Source organism: Coffea arabica, chromosome 5e (genome assembly GCF_036785885.1).
Source record: "Coffea arabica cultivar ET-39 chromosome 5e, Coffea Arabica ET-39 HiFi, whole genome shotgun sequence".
In the NCBI taxonomy this organism is placed as follows: Eukaryota; Viridiplantae; Streptophyta; class Magnoliopsida; order Gentianales; family Rubiaceae; genus Coffea; species Coffea arabica.
Window position 1 is genome coordinate 159710 of NC_092318.1, and position 22606 is coordinate 182315.

At 35.6% G+C, this 22606-nt stretch overlaps 1 protein-coding gene across 7 annotated transcripts; it reads left to right on the forward strand.

The window, feature by feature from the left end:
• The first annotated feature begins 12751 nt into the window (after positions 1–12751).
• On the forward strand, positions 12752–21281 carry LOC140003936 (protein FAR-RED ELONGATED HYPOCOTYL 3-like). Of its 7 annotated transcripts, none has more exons than XM_027206068.2 (9): positions 12752–13171; positions 16903–17060; positions 17607–19839; positions 19915–19971; positions 20328–20396; positions 20489–20551; positions 20642–20710; positions 20790–20837; positions 20950–21281. In XM_027206068.2, exons 3-9 carry the CDS (start codon positions 17653–17655, stop codon positions 21004–21006), a joined length of 2550 nt encoding a protein of 849 aa, XP_027061869.2. In that variant the 5' UTR covers positions 12752–13171; positions 16903–17060; positions 17607–17652; the 3' UTR covers positions 21007–21281. The 7 variants fall into 7 exon arrangements, with proteins under 7 accessions (XP_027061869.2, XP_071904309.1, XP_071904305.1 ...); XM_072048204.1 differs by having other exon boundaries at positions 12755–13171; positions 20483–20551; XM_072048206.1 differs by having other exon boundaries at positions 12755–13171; positions 16903–17032; positions 20483–20551.
• Positions 21282–22606: the final 1325 nt, after the last annotated feature.

Consider the following 22606-nt stretch of genomic DNA (forward strand, 5'->3'; position numbering starts at 1 on the left):
GGGATTGATTGGTGGATGAAGTTTGGAGTTAAGTGATGATCTACTAGACTGGTTACTCTACTTGAAAGTTGACGAAGTGTCAACTATAACTTGGTGAAGCTACGGCAGAGTTAAATCGCAAAAGCTACCGTATCCTTTTACCTGAAATTGTTGGATATCTAATGATTTGCTATTTGAAGTATTATTGTTTAGTTTTATGAACTCTTATGCTCACTACTTTGATATTCCAAGTTTTTACAATGGATAATTTGCTACTTAGATTTGCATGAAATTTTGGAACCTCACTGAGTTTTGCCTCACTCTATTAGTTTTGTTTTCCTTACAGGGGGTACGAGCGTGGGTGTGAGGCTAGTATAGGCTAGCGTAGTCTAGTTTTTGACTTTTGTGAATTGTACTCGTGCTAGTACTTGATTAGAGTTAGAAGTCATTTGGATCTTAAATCTTTTGTTGTATTTTGGGAATGTATGAATATTTGAGATAGACTTGAGCATAAATGTACATTCTAAGTTTGGAACTATGATTTCATTTCCTTTCGAAGTTATAACTTGTTCTTTTGAAGTGAGTGGGTGAGTTCTGACGAGAGTTGGGCAGGCAATCCACTAAACCTTGAGATACGCCATAGGGAGAGTTGGGGTCGTTACAGTCATAACATTGAAAAGTGCATCCAGTGATGCCTCTGGCAACTTTCCTGACCTGCCTGTTGATTCATCCTGCTCACCAATAGCATCTTCAAATCCCATCCTCATATTCCTCACATACTAAAAAATTTAAATGCCTCATTCTACATTGATGGTCTACACCATACTTTTCTCCACACTTGAAACATAAGCCATGATTGCACCAGTATTGTATTTTTTCTACCATGATTTTCTTGGAATCTTTGTTTTCATAATCATTCTTCTTGAAGATAAGTGCTATACTGGAAGTCGATATGATTTTCCTATATTATGACTACTCCCCCGGCTTTTATACATTCCAAATTTGGGCTCCAGCACTGTTTTTCCTTGATTCTTGAAAGTTTTTGATTGAATTTCCAAAGAGTATTCCTTCAGTTCAACTATTTCAAATGTTTTTCTCAATGTTTCTAGCTTGAACATTTTCACCAAAGGTTTGACTTCCTCCCTCAATCTATTGATAAAACTGGAAATGAAATACGATTCATCCAATTTTGGACTCTTTATCAACATTAATGTTTTTAATTCCTAAAATTTCTCCTGGTACTCATCTATAGTTCCCTTTTATGCCAATTTGTTAAACACCGCTACAACATCATAAGATCCTTTCGTAGAAAGTCTTTCAATCAACAATTCACTAAATTCCAACCAACTGAGATGGGGCTTTTCCAATTTAATACTTTGATACCAATTGTCAACTTTACCTTCTAGAAACATTTCCACAACATCTATTCTGGGATTATCAGGAATTTGATAACTTAAGAAATACTTCTAGCAATTCCTCAGCCATTCTCTAGGTTTATCAATAGAAACCATGGGTAGTTCAATTCTTGGAGGATTGGGTATAATAATCTTACCCTTCTTATCCTGAAATTGTAGATTGGAGTTGATTTTTGGAATTAGCCTCTGATAAGCAGGAGATGTTGAAAGAATTGGTTTAGAAGTCCCAGTTTCACCTTCTTGTACGCCTTTCTCCTTTATCATCATCTTTATGAAAGCGTTGAAGGTGCTAAGTTTCTAATCATTCAGAGTTTCCAATCATCTATTGTTAGCTTCCATTTCTATATGAAATTTATATTGCAAAGTGTGTTGTCAATTCACCTGAAAAGCAGCCATGAAGTCCAGTCTTTCTTGTAAGAACATTTCTTGTTTCTTTATCTGCTCTTCAAGAGCCTTGTGTCTAGTAATTTCGACCATGAATTTAGTACAAAGCAGCCGAGGATTGATTACTCTAATAGCAAATGTCACAACCTGAGTTTATTTATTGGGAGTATTTGAAGAAAAATAAGAATTGAGCTGAAGATAGAATCAAATAAGATAAGAAGAATCAGATGAGTAAAACAAATAGAAGAAGAAAGTTCAAGAAGAAAGAGAGATGTGAGAGAATGAGACTTTTATTCAGATTATTCTTGCTGGATGCGGTTAGAAGGGAATCTTTTATACCAACCATTTGACTATTACAATTAGTCAGTGAAGAAAATGATGTCACCGGTTCTAACTACTTCTTAATTCAACTGCTCCAATTAACTCAATAGTTTAAATGCAATATGATCAAATATAAAACGACATTTCTTCGACTGGAATTCCTAACATAAGGCAATCAATTGGGCCTTATGAGTCGAGTTTTGACAAACCCAAACTTGGCCCATAAAAGAAATAGAGTTTTTGACTTTAGGTTTCGAATTTATATTAAAATATAGAAAATCCCCCTTGTAATTTCGTCAAAAGTCAACAAGTCATCTTATGATTTTGAAATATTCACATAATCCCTTTGTAGTTCAAATTAAAGTGGAATAGTGCTTTTTGATCTCCCATCTTTTGTTATTTTGTTATTTTTCTTTTCTTTTTTTTCCTATTTTTCTTTCCTTCTTCTTTCTTCATTGCCACACAATCACCGCTGTCTCTTCCTCCTTTCTTCCCTGCCACCTTCTACCATCACTTTTGTTTCTCTCTTCCCTTTCTATTTCCTCCTCCCTCCTCTTTCTCTTTTCCCTCCTTCCACTTCTCCCTTTTTTCCTTCTTCTTTTCTCCCTCTTTCTCACCCCTCCTCCTCTGTCCCCCTCTTTCTGGTGACCAAATCTAGTAGCTAGGAGAGATATAATCAAAGGGATTAATTGACATTAAAAGGACATTTTGCAATGCCATAATTTTATCAAACAATTGTGTAAATTGTTGATAGAATACTCGTCTAAAATCTAAGAACATGAGAAATGAGATGATAATAAGTACAACAATTTCTTTTACACTCTTTTTGTTCCCTTTTTTTGTCTTGTAAGTCTACTTTGTTGACTAATCTCGATTCTTTTATTGTTTGACTAAGAATTAATTATTTAGTTATAAATCATGCTCATGTATTTTTAGAGCAAGTTTGCCTTGGAGTTTGATCTTATGTAGCTTGTCTCTTAAGACACAAAGGTACGAAGTGGATACGTTACATGATCTTAGGTATAAAGGTCCTTGCAGATTGGATCCCAGTAAGCATATACATTGCAGCTTTCCAATAGCATTTGGTATCTTGGTAGTAGTTTCAGGAATCGGACAACTGCACCATTTGCACTATCTTTAAGCCAATTCAATTCTTTTGAAAGGAAAGATGCTCTAAAGAAGTGCAATTGTGATCCTAGCCTTCATATTGCCAACATAATTTGGACAAGAAAACACTGATTTGGAAAGTGTCCATATACATTCTAACTGCAAATTTTCTTGCTCCTTAATTTCTAATAATATGCTTGTCAAAGTTTTGAATTGTCACTTTTCATTTTGGTGAGGAAGACAGAGGGGAAGGGACGTGAAACGGGAGAGATGAGAGAGAGGAAGAGAGGGTGAGAAGGAAAGAGAAAGAAGATGAGGGATGAAGAGAAGGGTGTGGTAGTGGACAGTGGCTAGTAGTTGGAATGGAGAGGAAGAATGAGAGAGGAAAGAGGAAGGGAATGGATAATTTGAAACCATGGGTTATGTGGATATTTGAAACCATATGTTGGCTTGTAAACTTTCGACCAAACCACAAGGGAGTTTTCTATATTTTATCCTTTATATTATAAAGCTTGTACTCAGCTCACAAATATATTAGGATTTTGAGCCTATATTAGAGTCAATCCAAACTCATAATTAAATAGATAATTGCATGTAATTAATACATATATATATATATATATATATATATATATATAAGTTCTTATTTTAATTGCCCATATTCTTTCTTCTAGGTGGCATACCTAATTGAGAAGAATTAACGATTTATTTGGATATTTGAATTTGACCTATATTTATATCCAACTCTTTTATAATTAGGTTTTCTTATTGTTTCTTGCTCTTCTAAGAACCTTATCTTTTTGGATAAATTTGAATTATTTGTTTTTTATAGTTCCTCTCTCATCATCATCTTTTTTTTTTTTGATGAATTTGTACAATTTTTTTAATCCATATGGATTAACTTAGTGTTACATAAAAAAAAGCTTTACCAATATTATTGGAAGCTAAATATTAGTTCATGTATAAAATAAATTGCTAGATCATTTTTACTTAATTAAGTGCAAAAATGTAGCTAGGTTTATAGTCCTTATAAAAATTTTAATTATCTAAAAGAACATCTATCCATTTTTTATATATGTTATAATATTTGATAAATACTATTATAAAATAGCAAAAGTATATAAACAAGTTTTTAAAAATTAGTATGATAGTTAAGCATTTAGAATACAACAATTTTCTAAAATTAATATGAATGAACATGGACGATCATTGTTGATTTTTTCTTTAAATTATTCATACTTGTACAAATTCATAATAAATTAAAAAAATAAGCCATGCTAAGGCATAGAAAAAATAATAGTATGTGATTAATGTTTATGCATATATAAATTAACATGTATAATTATATATTATATGCATTTTATATATGTATACATATAAAATTATTGGGCCAACTTTAATTGTGTCAAACATAACAAAGTCCAGGCTCAACTCATATTTAATTCGAACGTTATATTTAAACTCAAACTCTGCCCAACCCAATTAAACATGAGGCTCATTTCTCAATATTTCCAGACCAAGTAGGCTGATTTCAGGTTGTCCTGATGCTATTAATAGCGCTATCTATCAATGTCTAGCACAGCTAGTATTGATTGCAATGGTTTCAATTTCCAATAGGATTAAATGCACTAAACTCTCATGATTTTTACCCTTAGTTGAGCTTTATCCTCCTAAACTCATTAAATAAGCACTTTGCCACCCATTTTGTTTCTTTTTATTGATTCATTCCTTAATTTTTTTCTTGTCAACTACTTTCTTTATTTTTTAATATTTTACTAGTTTTTCACTTATCTCAATCATTATTTTGTTTCACTTCCTTATTGGTATTACTAATCTATATGTTTGTTATAATATTGTAATTATTTTTTACTTATAATTTCATTCCTACTATATTTATTACACTATTTTAAAATTCAAGACAAATTGCATAGTGCAAAAAACTAATATATGCCTGTCATAATGAAAAGGTGTATATTACTAGTAATTTGACTATTTAAAAAGAAATTAGCAAGCTAGAATTTTAAATACATAATATTTAAAAGGATATCCTAGAAAAATAAAGTAACTAATATTTTTATTTACCTTTTTTTAATGTATAGTTGATTAACCACTAAGTGTTACTATTGTTACTAAACATTAATTTATCCTAAACTCTAAACATATAGATTTAAATGATAAACAAAATTGTCTCTAGCATAGATTTTATGATTATTATTATTTTCAATAATAAAAAGTAAAAAAGATAGAAATAAATAAATAGTAAATTTAAGAAGATTAAAATTAATATATCGATAATAATAGTAAAGAGAAGAAAGTAGCTGATCATACAAGAGAAGGGAGAAAATTGAAAAATATAAAAGAAAGGGACAAGTAGAAAATGAGACAAAAGAAATAAAATAATAATCAATATGAAAGGGGCACTTTTGTCCTTTATCATAATATAGGAGGTCAAGTGCCTATTTATTAAGTTGAGAAAGGTGAAGTGCAACTAAGACTCGAAGAGTAAAGTTTAGGAGGTTTAATGCTTTTAACCCTTCCTAATATTGAGATGTGATTGCCAAACATTCTCATCCATTCCATAATACATACTTAACTAGTATTTTGACTTGTGTTATGCACAGGTTTGCATAAAAAATATAATTAATAATATTTTTATAAAATTATACCAAAAAATGAAAAAGAAAAATCGAATATGCACCGTTTATATTGAAAAATTAATTATTATGAACCTTATATTAAGGAAACCTCTCCAATTCTTTCATTTTTAAACTAATCTTAACAAAAATAAATGTGATTATTTAATTACTAACACATCATAGAAAGGAAATATTTGTAGAATTGCTAATTTTATTATTAACAAATATAGAGTATTAAGGATCAAACCCATAAGAAAGACGGTCAACTACTGGCACTACTAAAACTTCTTACTATTTAGACTCTCAACAAATTTAAAAAAATAATCTAAACTACAAATTGGTAAAGAAATGCAAATAAAAACTCTTAGGGTATTGGAATCCCTATCTTCTCATACTAATACAACTCTCTGACTAACTGAGTACTAAGACCTTAGTTAAACTATGGCATAATTTTTCTCATGTTTGTGATATCCGCTTTTGCCGGTGTATTAACCTTAGCTATAAGAGAGAAGAGAACCCTTATCATTAGTGTTTTTTGAACCTCTCCTTCATCATCTTCCTTGGCCTCCTTATTGAGCCAACATAAGAATGGATGAACAATACAATTATCTAATCCGAAACTAATCCAACACTAATCTAATCTAAGCTAAAAAAAAAACTAAGATTTAGTTAAGATCTACATTTTTGTGGGTGTTTTCCTCTCCTTTTTCTCCTGCAATTTTGTTCATGGAAGCCCCTTTTTATAGGGAAAAGGAAAGAATTAAATTATTGCGCAAGTTGCACTGAGTGTGTTTGGAATGCACATTATTTACATCTTATTTATACACACTGATTTACTTGCATCATTAACACATTTTTCAATCACTTTTTTATCTCACATACATTATATCAAAAAAAGTGCTACAGTATTTTTTCACAAAATTATCTCAAATAATTTACTATCCAAACACTGATTTGCTGACACGAATCCAGTCAACAATATGTGGACGGGATTGCACTGCGGGTTCGACCAGATTGTGTGCTCTGTTCTTGGAAAAAACCTTTGTCGTCAATTTGGTTGAGCTTTCTGGTCCAAATCACCTCAATCCATGGATGGGTTTGCTTGAAGTTGTTTCGATTGCAATTGAATTCGGCTGAACAATCCGGCCTTGATGTGTACAATCCATGGACAAATTGCTCCCTTATTTTTCTTCTTAAATTGCTCAACTCTCTGCCTCAAATCCATCTAACCAACCTGGTTTACGCAATTAGAATCTGGCCATAGTTTGTTAAATTAAGCATAATTTTAGTTCTTTATCATTCTTTCCTCGTATGCATTATATTTCTTCACTTGTATGCTTCATTATCATTTCAAATGCACTTCAAATCATCAAAATTCATCCAAACATCTACTCGTTTACTCCAATTGATGATTGAATCAATGTAACCCTGCAAAATCAAGATGTTTAACCACTTAAATATACAGAAATGCAATTTTCCTCACTTTAACGCGCAAAATGTAAAACTCAAATATAACCCCAGTTATTCAATTCGAATTTAAATGAAAACACACTAAAACATAGATAAATAACTATATAAAAATATGCAAAACAAGTATTTATAAGGGTTACAACCTTGAATTGAAACTATTAATGGTTAATGGAAGACAAATAAGGAGTAAAAGGTTTCAAATTTGAAAGTTTCAAATTTTAAATTTGAGATGGTGATAAAGTTTCATTAACAATTAATATGAGTGGTCATAGAGTTTCATTGACAGTTAATATTAAATGAAAGTGGGACTAATCAATTGATCCATCAGAATCTGGCCTTCGCAAATGAATCTTTAATTAAGAGGTAAAAAGGGCTACAACCTTGAATTGAAACTATTAACCGTTAATAGAAAATAAATGAATCTTTGATTAAGGAGTAAAAAGGTTTCAAATTTGAGAGTTTCAAATTTTAGATTTTAGATGGCAATAGAGTTTCATTAATAGTTAACATGAATTTATATATTAAAACAATGAAAAAACCAGGAAAAAGAAAAAAGAATGAAAAGTATGGAAGCTATTTAGGTGGTCTCCACTAAAAATTCACTCTACAAAACACATACGCACGCACATGTTCTGTCAAGCCTTTCCTTAATTGCTTCTTCAAAATCCCATCGTATAATCCAGGTCCATAAGAGCCCCTCGCAACCCAAGTCAAGTAGTTCATTAGTTCTAGCTAATGAAATTTTTAAAATCATTAAAGGTCCAATTAGGTCTAATTCTAGCCCCCATATTTCACTATTGGAGACAATGTCACTAAAATCAGCAATGAAAAACTTGTTTTTGCCCCACAACTTACTTCCATTCCCCAAATATACCACCATGATTGAAAATCTTTTATAGCAAGCATTTTCAACTCGAGCAAAATGGGCAAATAGAATTTTGTCAATTTTTATTTCTTTTGGGTAAAAAATAAAAAAACCCCCTGTGGTAAACCTGTTTTACAAATAAGCCCCATATGGTTTCAAAATATATAACACGGTACCTCATATTTTGAACTAAATTGTAAGCCTGACGAAAATCGGTAAAATTAACGGGCACTGATGACTGTTGTTTCGCCATTTTATTAGCTTAAAAGAAAGCTACCACACAGCTCCAACTCTTTCTCTCTCTCGTACACTCATATATCATATTCATATAACATTACGAGCTCTTCCTTTCAAGCTTCAACTTACTCCCCCATTCAACCATTTGATTATTACCCATCGTTTTCACCTCATTCTCGCAAAACCCATAGTTAGTATTATTTCTTTCATTCTTTTGTCTTAGCCCTATAAATTCAAGGACCAGTTGGAGAGATTATTCATCCATCCAGAGATTGAAGCAGCAGCAAGAAAAGAAAGAAGAAAGAAAACAAACGATGATGCACAGTAATAGGTGCAATGGTGGTTCTCATGGAAACATGGCTGGGCCATGTTCATGTGGTATGTTTCACACTCATCAAGCCAATTCCTTCTCCATGCTCTTCTCCATGCCTAACCATGACAATAAACCCTTTGATAAAACTGCTAAAATGTATCATCTCCGCCATCTTCCTCTGTTGATTGCACTCTTTCCTTGGGCACCCCTTCTACTCGTCTAACCAATAATGACACCGAAAAAGACACTCTTCTTACATGTCTAACTTCTATTGGGATATTTTACAATCCAAAAATTCGTCCAATTCTCCCCATCATTCGTCCCACAAAAGTAGCCAGGCAAACAGTCACACCAACTCCAGTTATGGTAGGTGCTGCTTCAACGGAAAATGTTCATATATCGTCCTTGAAGGAGGGTGGGACATGTTCTTCAGCACCAGTATTTGAGGTTCAATCAGTCTTGAAGAATGGGCTGGGGGTTTCTCTGCAACACCAGGTACAATCTAGTGCGGTTGTTGAGGGCAGCTTCACGGAGTTTTATTGGGAGGTTCAAACATCATTGGGAGTTTTATTGGGGGCTAAGGGGTCGAATAGTAATGTTTGCTAAAAATTAAGTATAAAGAATTTGTTTTTAGCTTTCAGTATATCAGTCCCGTTAATTTTACCGATTTTCGTCAGGTTTATAATTTAGTTCAAAGCATGAGGTATCGTGTTGTATATTTTGAAACCATAGGGGGCTTATTTGTATAATAGGTTTACCACAGGGGGCTTTTTTGTTTTTTACCCATTTCTTTTTTACAAGTAACCGGAAGACCACCAAATTTTTAATGAGATTAACTAAAAATAGATCATCATAGCCAATTTGTTTTTTAAAACTATGCATAAATTTATTTTGGTTTTTGGTTTTACTTAAGAAGATAATGTCAAAGGAGTGAAGACGAATGGCCTCCTTAAGATAGGAATTGTCAAGGGAACTACCTTCTTAGATAGGGAATTATCAAGGGATGCTCAGCACCAATTCTTATAGAGAAGAAAGAACTAAAATATAATGTTTATAGAGGAAGAATAATAATATAATAATAAATGAGACAGAAAGTAAGACGGAACATTCGTTACGCACTCACTGCCACTCTCAAAGTAGTAGTAGATGACAATTCAAATTCAATTGTGTAAGCCAATTTCGACTTTGATTTCAGTTGTTTAATCCATACATGCCTAAAAATGTTTTGCTTAAGCAGTTTAATCAACCGAATCTATGTATGTATTGTGATTCCAAAGTCGCTATAAACATATTTACGGGCCTTGAGAGCAAATTAGACGAAGATCAACATGCTCACGATTTTTTGGTTTTGCAATCCAATTTCCTAATCTATTTCCACCAAAACAAAAAAAAAAGGATAAAAAGAACAACATCATAGCAAGATTTTTATGTTGTTTTAATTTAGGATAAAATATAGAAAAGTCCTTTGAGATTAAGCAAACATACAGAAAAGTTCCCTATAGTTTCAAAACATACACTCCGATACCCCATGACTTGAACTAATTTAAAAAAGCGACGAAAATCATCTAAATAAATGGGTTTGAAGTACACGAGCCATTTTTATGAGTATTTGTCCTGGAAACAAACAAATTTTCAGTTGATATACCTATTTTACCCTTAGAATTATAATACAAAAAGTTTCTTATAATTTCAAGGGAAAATCGCCAATTTAGTCCTTAAACTTTTTTTTTCCGTCAATTTAGTCCCTATACATTATTTATAGCCAATTTAATCCCTAAACTTATATTTCGATTCCAATCAAGGAGCTTAGCGGCGGCGCCACCGCATAATTTCCATCGGCTTCCAAATCTAGGAACCCAAAAGGGGTATTTTAGGGACTTTCATATTTTTCATATTTCTCTTTGACTTTCATCTTATGATACTACTACTGCTGTGGAAGAAGTGGTGCTACCGGAGGAGGAGGAGGAGCCAAGAGGAACACTACTACTGCTGCTGCTGCTACTACCAGTACTACTAGGAGTAGTGGAGGTATTGGAGGAAGTGGAAAGGAGACCGGTGCTGTTGAAGCCAATGTAGTAGGCCGAGGAGTCATCCGGCTTGAAGAGGCCGTAGTTCCTCTCGGAGGTTGGGCTGGACTTCATGTTCTCGTTGAAAAGGGCGAAGACATAGATGTTCAAGTCGGCGTTGGGCCTCATGGGCGTCCCCTTCTTCCCGCACACCAGCTTGTTGATGAGGTTGCCGTTGTACTTTTTGGCATTCTCCGGAGTGGCTCCGGCCTCGTCGGTGTCCCCCTTGGAGGGCCAGCCGGTCTCGAAAATACCCTTTTGAAGAACGCAGCTTGCATGTAAATTTTTTTTTTTTTAAGTAATTTGTTAAATAGCCTGCCTGAAACCCGCTTGCGGGTTTCCTGAGTGAATAGACGAAAATACCCTTTTGAAGAACGCAGCTTGCATGTAAATTTTTTTTTTTAAAGTAATTTGTTAAATAGCCTGCCTGAAACCCGCTTGCGGGTTTCCCCCTTATGTAAAATGACTAAAAGCTGCGTTTCTGTTCTATTTATATCAAACACATACTCTCAAACCCTCACCTGAAGGGTGAGGATGAGAGGGGAGGTTTGCTGGGCATCCTAGGGCCCTCCGATGGGCATGTGCAACTCAACGCAGCTTGCATGTAAAAAAAAATTTTTTTTTTTAAGTAATTTGTTAAATAGCCTGAAACCCGCTTGCGGGTTTCCTATAGCGGAATCCTGAAGGAATTCAACTTTGCAAAGCATTCGTAGTTGGTGCGCCCATAATCTAAGCCGGCCCTTCTTCGCTGAGCACCAGACAAATTGTATGTGGTGCGTAATGATGAGTAAGGCTTTGGATATACTATATATTAGAACTATACATTATACAATGCCAAAGCAGCTATGGCACGCACCCCATTGATCTTCTTCCCAGCACTTTAACAAGCTTTTGAAGGAGATAACTCTGCATAATTCATCTCGATGATGAGGAGGCAAAGATGGAAATTCTTTAATTTTTTTACAAAGTTTCGAGGAAACTGGGGTTTATTATAATTGTTTACATTGGAATAAATACAGTAGGGGTGGCGGGATCGACGATCCCGGAGTTGGGCTGGAAAAGGACGAACTCCAGAGGGACCTGCTTGGGGTTGGCCTTGTAGGCGAAGTAGGGGTAGGCATTGATGAGGAAAGGGGAGCCGGTCTTGAGATGGAAGTTGAGGATGGCAGTCAAGCAGGGGGTGAGGTCCGGGTGGAACCTGCAGGCGAAGGGGAGGTAGGAGGTCTGGAGGACGGCGAGGGAGTGGGCAGTGGTGATGGAGACCTTGTCCTGGAGGTTGAGGGAGCAGAGGACGGAGTAGACGCTCTGCATAGCCCGGAGTAGACGCTCTGATGTGATAGAGGAGAGGGAGGTGTCGTTGAAGGTGAAGACCATATAGAAATAAGATGAAAGTCAAAGGGAAATATGAAAAATATGGAAGTCCCTAAAATACCCCTTCTGGGTTCCTAGATCTGGAAGCCGATGGAAATTATGAGGTGGCGCCGCCGCTAAGTTCCTTGATTGGAATCGAAATATAAGTTTAGGGATTAAATTGGCTATAAATAATGTATAGGGACTAAATTGACGGAAAAAAAAAGTTTAGGGACTAAATTGGCGATTTTCCCTAATTTCAAATCATACAATCTAGTATCTTGTCGTTTAAACTAATGTGAAAAGTTGACAAAAATCATTTAAATTAACTAGTTTGATGTTGCTTGACATGAAAAATAATTTTTTAAATCAAAATTTTAATTGATATACCTATTAAGCCCTTAGAATTCATAAAATTTTCAAAAACAATCCAAAACGTCTAAATACAACTCATCTTATTTCTATATATAAAATAAATAAAAAAAATTTCCAAACAAAACTCACCTTTTTTCTATAAATAAAATAAATAAATAAAAAGAAAAGATTTTTATGTTGTTTTAATTTATGCCAAAGTAGCAGAAGTAGAGAGCAAGGAAAGTCGCGGAGCGTGGGTTGGAAAAGCAGATGGACTGGAGGAGGGGACAGCAGAGAACGTATATACTATAAATAAAAGAAAAGAAACACGCGCTGCACGTTGGAATGAACATGGGTAGTAGGGTAGTAAGATGCGTGATGGGGGTGCTGGGCGTGAGGGATGTAGGCGAGTGAAGGAGACGGAGATAATCCCCGATCCAAACGACTCCGTGCCCTAATTTACCAGATCAACATAAAACTCCTTCTCATACGCTCTCTTTCCCTCACCTCTCATCTCAAGCGAGTAGTAGTAGCGGCAGTGGTAGAAGAATAAGAAGCGAGGGAAAGCAGCAGTCCACGCCCAGACCCCTCGCGTGGATTTGCAGTTTTTTTTTTCTTTTGCGCAGATTCAATCTCTCTCTCTCTCTCTCTGGAGCGTCGAGTATAACAAACCGGTAGGTAGCTACTACTCTCTAACTCATTCCTCACTCCCACACCCCGACTCCACCGACCCCCCCTCATAGCCCTTTTCTTCTCAATTCTCCCTGCTCCCTTTCCGCCGTCCTCCTCCTCCTCCTCCTCCTCCTCCGCCCCTCTCCCGACCATAATACTCCGAAACCGTGGTTATTTGTCTACCGCTAATAATATAAACTAAGTAGTTACTTATTTCCATGACCGAATGAGGATTGATGCCTAACATGTCTTTATCATTCTATGCTTGCTCCCTCTGTTGGTGGAATTTTGCTACTATAATTATACTCCTTCTACTGCACAGCCTCCAGTCCACTCTTATATATTTGTTTATAGTACTAGTTAATTAGTCTAATTAAGCTCGCTCCATTAGCCCTATGAATATTGTTTTTTAATTAAGCAAAAAAAAAAAAAAAGGAAAGGACTATGGATATTGTTAGCGGTGGAAGAATCATGCTTCCACCGCCGTGGTTTTTTTTTTTTCAATTGTTAGCAAAATCTGGAGGAGTTATGTTGTGCCTAAACCAGGAGAAACTGCAGCAGCTTCACGTAAACGTTCTCTATTCATTTCATTTCTGCTTGTGAACATCACCCGAATCACATAAAAACTCGGATAGAACCTGCAGTCAACATTTTAATCTAGTGTCTGTGTCAGCTTATCACTGGTGCTGCGATTGGCTCTTATATCTTTCGCTACTATTTACTTGTGGATGTGGCTGGAATGATCAATCTCTGTATTTTCATTCCTTTTCTTGCACCGTACCTTAACTCAGACCTTCATAGCGCCCCCCCCCCCCCCCCCCAGCTACTTTTGCAATACTTTGATATTTTCTTTTTCCAAGAACCACTTCAATCCAAAATAAAGAATTTCAAAATCTGAGTTCATTTCAATCAATATGATGGTCTAAGTTTTCGCTGATATACACTGCCAAGAGTTTAGACACGCGAACTTGGATGGTATATACTTAAAATGAGCTGTCAATATGATGTCTCAGAAGAATACTTTGCCTCATCTCAAGTCAAAATACCTCACTGGTGTTTAACAACATATCACGCAGATCCCATACCGGCATCCATGTTATATTCTGTGGACATTGCACGCAGCTTTTAGCCTAAGCATGGTCTCGTTTGAGACATTAAATGGTAGTCTATGGGGAATTATCCATGTCCTGTATCTTTTAAGTAGCTCGTTTCAAACTATGGATTGGTTTGGAATCTTGCTAGCTTATTACTAAAGTTACGATGTGAGCAGTTGACATCTGATGCATTCTACTACCAAAAGCACATGCTTCAGTGTGGGGACTTTGACTACATTCTATCTTGAATTGATTGCGTCTCGGATTCTGTCTGCACTTATATTTCCAGTTTCGGTTACTTGGTTGATTAATCAGGAATTATTATCTTATCAACTCACCGTTTTCATTCTCTCTTTCTTTCTTTCTTTTCTTCCATTAAGATGAGCACAACTTGTGATGTTCGAGGGCCTCTTCAAGTTTTGTAAATTTCCAAAACTGGCAGAATCATTTGCTTCCTAGAAAAGTTCATTGCATTTGTCTTATTGGCAACTGTATTCTCTTCTATTATTGGTTTCTTGCAAGAAGGAACAAGATGAACAAGCAATTTGATTTTGGAAATCCACAGACTATAGAGGCTTGAACTGGATCAATATCTTCGGGTTTCTTGGGTTTTAGGTTATCTGTTGACAACATTTTTATTTTTTATTTTTTACCCCTTGCTGTCTTTCTTTCTATACATTTAAAGAATAGCTTTTATTTCGTGGGGACTTTAAGTTGTCAAACTGGAGTCTATCCAAGTCCCTTTTTCTTTCTACTTTTTCTTCATGACAAATATCACTATACTATCTAAAATTTTCAGATAATTTGAAGGTGCTGGGAATTCTGATTCAGATAATTTGTGGGACTAGATAGTTGTCCATTTTCTATAGTTATGTCAGAATCAGATGCAAATTTCATACTACTATGTGCAAGGGATAGCTTTCTGCCCCATCCAACTGTAGATTTTTGTGCTACCTGTGGTGGATGTGACAGCCACTTAATACACAATAGAAGTTCGTCATTCTCTAAGATCTGCAAGGAATTTCAGAGATCTTATCATCTAGATGGCAATTTGGTGCAATGATAACATCAGATGCAAAATGGTTTTTTGCCTTTTGATATGGATTTCTTCATGTAGTTGGCTTTATATATTCAATTAGCCTTCATAATACTATTAAATATATTGATTAAATGTTAGAAACATTTGTTTGGCAGAGTTAATTTCCAAGTGGATTAGGTGCTGGCACTTTCTGTGTAAGGGAGAGCTTATTTCTTAATGAAGGCTGTATATTTTCTTGTTTGGTCAATGGAAAAAGCTAAATTTTTCTTATTAAACTTTTATTCAAGATTAAAGATATAGTTTTATCTAATTCCATATTTAGAAATTGGATGTATGAAAATGTATTAAGTTTTGTGATACCTGTGCATACCCAATTCTTATGCTTGTGTGTGTCAAAAGTGTGGCCACGATCTATTTTATTGGGTTGTCAGGAGAAGAGCTAATAGAACTACTTTGCACCTCGACTAGTGCAGGATGTTCTTAAGAAACCAAATGCTTAGGTGTTGTTTGGTCACACAGTCATTGTCTGTTATGGTGTTCTCGTTTGCAAAATGTGAAATTGTTGTTGGGGAAGGGGGGAGGGGGACATTGTTTGATTGCTGTTTATCTTTTATACTTATGAAAAATGTTTGCAATGCATAGACCGAAACTTTAAATGGAAAATAGGTGTTTCCGTCTTTTGTGCATGCAGATAGTGCAAATTAATGAGATTTCATCCTTGTGTCGTAATGGAAACAAAAGTGCAGTTATCTTTTAACCACCTTCTCTCCGTATTCTCCATTCCCTTTCCTTCCTAGCCATGCTCTGCCATCCCCCATCCTCAAAACTTTTCCTTAATGTCTCCTTCCTCTCAATTCCCTCTTCCTTGCATTTGCTCTCTGCCTCCACAATCCAAATTCCTTGTTTATAACTCCAACCAAAAGTCACCCCCATTCCCTCCACGTGAAACTCACCTCTTCTTCCCTTATTTTTGTTTTCTGAGTTTTCTCTCCTGCCTCACCGTTCTCTGTCCCCAGCCTGTCGCCCCCATGCGCTTGTCAGTTGGACCACCCTCCTCCCATTCTCCAGTTCCTTCACACTTGTTGCTCCTTTAGCAGCCCTGCTTTGACAAACATTCACTTCTTTTCTAAAAGGCAGCTTTCCATATTGTATAATGAGGCACTAAATGGTGTCAATTGTAATTTCAGGACAGAAGGAAACTAGTTAAATTAGTCCTATGAAGCTTTCACTAGAGGAGAATCTAGATGAAAGAAAGAGTAATGGAAAAAGTAAAAAAAGAAAAGGAGGAAAGAGAAAGGAAAGATGACACAAAAGAAAAAGCTAAATGGAGGGGGGAAAGCAGATGAATGAGACAGAAATTAGAAACCATCGGTGACTGCGAACATGTTTTCTTATGTTGGTTTTTGGACAATAATCTGTTTCATGCATGTATATAATTATATTTTCCTGGAAATGAACTCAAAATGTGTTATCTATGATAAGCACGACAAACTGGAAAATGGTATCTTATGTTGTTTGGTAGAGTTTGCTGAGTTGTTATCTTGTCTTGATCTTATTACTCTGTTATTCTTTTTTATTGAATTTTGGATTTGGGTCTTAGCCAGATGTTTGGGAGAGGAAGACCATCTGTGGCTATTATAAGTGGGGATTGGAGTTGGAAATCTTTTCAAAATGCTTGGGCTTTGAACGTTGCAAAATTGGAGCACTTGGGTTGTTAGACGGATGTACGAGTTAAGATTTCAGCCAGAATGTTATGGGGTCGGCTTTTCCTCTAAAGTACTTTGGTGGAAACGGCTTACAACATGTCATTTTGTTTCCTGTTCCAAATTCAGAAGCTTTTTTTTTTTTTTTTTTTTTAATATCATACGAAGTATGAATCTTGAGCTTTACAGACTCAATCCAGAACAATAAAAGTAAGATTCTTGGAAAGTGACACATATTGTCAATGGCCTTAACTTCTAAGCTAATTTTCTTCCTGACTGAGGAATAAGGAACTGCTTGCGACAATAGCTGCAGGAGAAATAAAAGATTTTTTTTCTTGATACTGAGTTTCTGCAGTGTACTATAACTTAGTTAACTCTTCCGTTCTAATATCTCGATAACATTTTAAATTATTGAATGGTTATGCTAGTCATAATTATATGCTGCATTATTTGTTTCCTCCCTTTGGAAGCTAGCCAAAAAAAAAAGTCTACACATGAGCATGAAACTTGCTTTTGGTGATTGATTTTAAAAAAGTTGATTTCCTGTAATTTTTGAATAGCCTCTATTTGCTCTCGCTTATGTGTATGTTTCTCTGTTCAGGTATGTATAAATAGTACTATTATTGACTGGGAAAACAGGGTGTGCCATGGATATAGACCTTAGATTACCTTCTGAAGAACATGATAAGGAGGATGAAGAGTCAAATGGACTTGCTCATATGCTTGATGGTGAAGAAGAGAAACCTCATAACGAAGATGGTGTGAGTGGAAACATGGTGGATATCGAGGATAAATTACATGCACAAAATGGAGGGGGCATGATTATTCCTGTGGGAGACTTTGTGGAATCGAAAGAGGATATCTTGCTTGAGCCCCTCGCTGGAATGGAATTTGAATCACTTGCAGAAGCATATGCCTTCTATCAAGAATATGCCAGATCTACAGGATTTAATACTGCTATACAGAACAGCAGACGTTCCAAGACATCCAGGGAATTCATTGATGCTAAGTTTGCATGTTCCAGGTATGGAACCAAACGTGAATATGAGAAATCTGTAAATCGCCCGCGCAGTAGACAAGGGAACCGGCAGGATTCTGAAAATGCCACAGGTCGAAGAGCATGTGCCAAGACAGATTGCAAAGCAAGCATGCATGTTAAGAGAAGACCTGATGCAAAATGGATTATACATAGATTTGAGAAAGAGCATAACCATGAGCTTCTGCCTGCCCAGGCTGTGAGTGAACAGACACGAAAGATGTATGCTGCAATGGCAAGACAATTTGCTGAGTACAAAAATTTGGTTGGCCTCAAAAGTGACTCAAGAAGTCCCTTTGAGAAAAGCCGGAATCAAGCAATTGAAGTAGGAGATGCAAGCTGTTTGCTAGAATTTTTCAATCAAATGCAGAGCACAAATTCCAACTTCTTTTATGCAGTTGAGATAAGTGAAGATCAGCGTCTTAAGAATTTCTTCTGGGTTGATGCCAAAAGTAGGTATGACTATGCTAATTTCAGTGATGTGGTTGCTTTTGATACTACCTATGTTCGAAGCAAGTATAAGATGCCTCTGGCTCTTTTTGTGGGGGTCAATCAACACTATCAGTTCATGCTACTTGGATGTGCTTTAGTATCTGATGAAAGTGATACTACTTATTCTTGGGTAATGAGAACATGGTTAAAGGCGATGGGTGGTCAACCCCCAAAATTGATTATTACTGATCAAGACATGGTCTTGAAGTCCGTTGTGTCAGAGGTTTTTCCTTCAGCTTACCATTACTTTTTTCTCTGGCATATAGTTGGAAAGGTAACTGAAACACTTAGCCATGTCATTAAACAAAATGAGAAATTCATGGTGAAGTTTGAAAAATGCATTTATAGGTCATGGATGGAAGAGGAGTTTGAGAAAAGATGGTTGAAGTTGGTTGATAGATTTGAGCTTAAAGAAAATGAATTGGTGCAGTCTTTATATGCAGATCGCACTAAATGGGTGCCCCTGTTTTTGACGAATGCATTTTTGGCTGGAATGTCTACTGTTCAGCGATCAGAGAGCGTGAATAGTTTCTTTGACAAATATTTGCACAAGAAGACTACTGTGCAAGAGTTTGTCAAACAGTATGATGCAATTTTGCAGGACAGATATGAAGAAGAAGCAAAAGCAGATTCTGATACATGGAACAAGCAACCTGCATTGAAGTCTCCATCCCCATTTGAGAAGCATGTAGCCAGCATTTACACCCATGCTGTGTTTAAGAAATTTCAAGTTGAGGTCCTAGGAGCAGTTGCTTGTATTCCTAAAAGAGAGAGGCAAGAGGAGATGACCATTACTTTCAGGGTTGAAGATTTTGAAAAAAATCAGGAGTTCTTTGTTACTTTAAATGAATTAAAGTCTGAAGTATCTTGTGTATGCCATTTGTTCGAATATAAAGGTTTTCTTTGTAGGCATGCAATGATTGTTCTTCAAATTTGTGGGATTTCCACCATTCCATCCCAATATATATTGAAACGGTGGATGAAAGATGCCAAAAGTAGGTATTCAGTAGGAGAGGGGTCTGAACAGTTGCAATCAAGGGTGCAACGATACAATGAACTTTACCAACGGGCTATGAAGCTGATTGAAGAAGGCTCACTATCCCAAGAGAGTTACAACTTTGCGCTCCGTGCACTTGATGATGCTTTTGGGAACTGTGTTAGTGTAAACAACTCTAATAAAAATATTGCAGATGCCGGAACATCAACCACACCTGGACTTCTCTGCATTGAAGAAGATGAGCAAAGTAGAAGCATGGGCAAGACAAATAAGACAAATAAAAAGAATAGTACAACCAAGAAAAGGAAGGTACATTTTGGATGCTCAGTAATCTATTTTCTTTAATTTGTAGAATCAATATAAAATGTGATACCTGGATTGCAGGTAAACTCGGATTCTGACATCATGACTGTTGGGGCATCAGATGGCTTGCAACCATTGGTTTGTTCTCTAGAATCTTGTTGGACTGCTATATTAATTGGCCATTTCTTTCTGTCTATTGGTTTAATCATCGAGGACATTCCAAAATACTGTCTCCATGAAACTACATTGATCATTCTATTTTTTTAGATGATAAATCTTAAATCACTAGCAGCGTTGAAAAATTTTTAGACAAGGGGGTCCAGATGCTTAGCTCTAAGCATGTTTGAAGTTCTTTTGAGTTGTTGTTGTCCATGCGGTGAAGATCTAGGTCCACTCATCTAAAGATTTTTTCACAGTGACAATGCACCTAAGTTTAATACTTTCGTAATTGCTACTTTGCATCTGATATGTTGATTATTTGTCTAATTTTGTAGGAGAAGTTAAGCTCAAGACCAGTTAATCTTGATGGCTATTTTGGCCATCAACAGGGTGTTCAAGGAATGGTATGATATAAATATAATGTGCTTTGGTATGTGTTAGTAGAATGGTAGTTGTGCTTTTCTAAGTTGGTAGATTGTCTTTTCGGCAGGTACAGCTGAACTTAATGGCTCCTACTCGAGAAAATTACTATGCAAGCCAGCAGACCATTCAGGGGCTAGTATGTTATTGTCATTATAACTGGTTTACATTAGGATTGCTGTTGAAGGTATAAAGTATAAATTGTATTCATTCTGGTTTTATTCTGCAGGGACAGTTAAATTCTATAGCACCTTCGCATGACAGCTATTATGGAAGTCAGCCAACCATACATGGGCTGGTATGTGTTTTTTCTTGTTCTCAATGTTTTTGCTTATATAACCTGAACTTGGAATTACATTTAGCATCTGTGCTTGCAGGGGCAGATGGACTTCCTCCGTGCTTCAAGTTTCACATATGGCATTCGGGTCAGTGCTAGAAAAATGTCATGAAAATATTGTGGGATATCTAATATCTACTGTATGTATGAGATACTTACTTTTCCTCCTCCTCTTGTAAATTTTTTTTTTTTTTGGTCAGGAGGAGCCCAATATAAGATCCACACAGTTGCATGATGACGCTTCTAGACATGCATGAGGAACTTTTTTAATGCTAAGGTAGTAACTGTTGTACCTCAGTTTTGCCATATGTATATCCTGTTGGACCTAAGCTCGTTGGGTGCAGGGCATCGACTTATCTGAATAGGGGTAAAAACCTTTTTGTGACATTAAATTCTGTGTAGCACTTAAAATGCTTTGGATATTCTGGACGTGGTCCTCTATTGTTGCTGAAGATTAGACGACTTGTTTTGGTGTCTGTTGAATAATGAAGCGAGCAGTGATATATTAATTGTGAAATGTACTTGTGATTGACTCGGGGTATCTAAGGCACTTTGTAGTTTGAAACTCTCAGAACTCATACTTTTCTAAACCGGTTAGATTTGGGAATACGAGCAGTCAATTGTAAAGGAGGAAAAGGAGACTGTAGGCAAGAAGAGTCTAGTTGAATAGCGAAGGGAGAGTAATGATAAAAGTCATCGTAATTGGTATGTGATCATCTGGTTGTTGACAATTGAAGATGCTAATTGCTAACTATGCTTGTTGCAGCTTCTTCGCGATGGTTGTTCATTGTGTTCAGTATGAACAGAAGTCAAGTTTGCTCGTTTTTTCTTAATAGTTCATATTAACGTCAGCATTTTCCTGTATTTAATTAAGGCAAAACTCGTGCACGGGGAGGAGAAAATTTTCAAGGTAATCAGTCAATGTGTGTCTGCTGCTTTTCTAAGATGATGATCCATCCCAATGTTTGCCTTGCCTATAATTTTCTTTTTCATGCCAGAAATGCTCTTACAGGTTGGAAAGTTTGCTCAAACTATCCTTCGGCTCCCTCCCTTTAGCAATCCTTGTAATTTTCGTCATCTTGTCAAGCACAACACAGTAATCATATTAAAAAACTCTTTCAACACGTAATTGAAAAACATCGCCATCCTTTGTATTAGGTGAACGCCTTCTATTCTATTTTACCAGCAAATGCGGAGCAGGCACTTGTGCTCGGCGGTTGATAGTTGGCACTAATTGATTAGTTGATAATACGGGTTTTGTCAAAGGCCTTCAAAATTTTGCTTCTGGGGCTTTTCTATGCGGGTATTTGATGATTGCAGCTAATTCCTATGAGGCTTTTGTAATTACACTTTTATCCTAATTTTACTGTTTAATTAACTAACCTTGGTCAAAATATGGGAAAAAAAAGTACACTTTTAGTCCTCAAAATTTGGAGAGTTAGATGTAATTAGTTCTTAATGTTTCAGCCAAAATAAATGTAATCTACAAAATATTTAATTTCAACGAAATTGGTCCTTAATGTTTCAATCTAAACAAATGTAGTCATTACAGAATATAAGTTGACCAAATTGGTCCCTAATGCTTTATAAAATGAATGAAAATTTGTTAATAGATTACAAAAATACAAGTTTTATAAAAAAAAATCACAAAATTTTAATAACACTAAAAAGATATAGAGCACTTGTGACTAAATGAAGATGATCACTGGATATGCTAATTTTATAATGTGTACATGAAAGTATATACAAATGCATGTACACATTTAATTCTTAATGTACTTTATTAGAAAAAGGGGAAGTTCAAACAGCTAGGGTCCAGTTAGAGGAATTGTTAGGGAGAACGCATAAATTGATTGA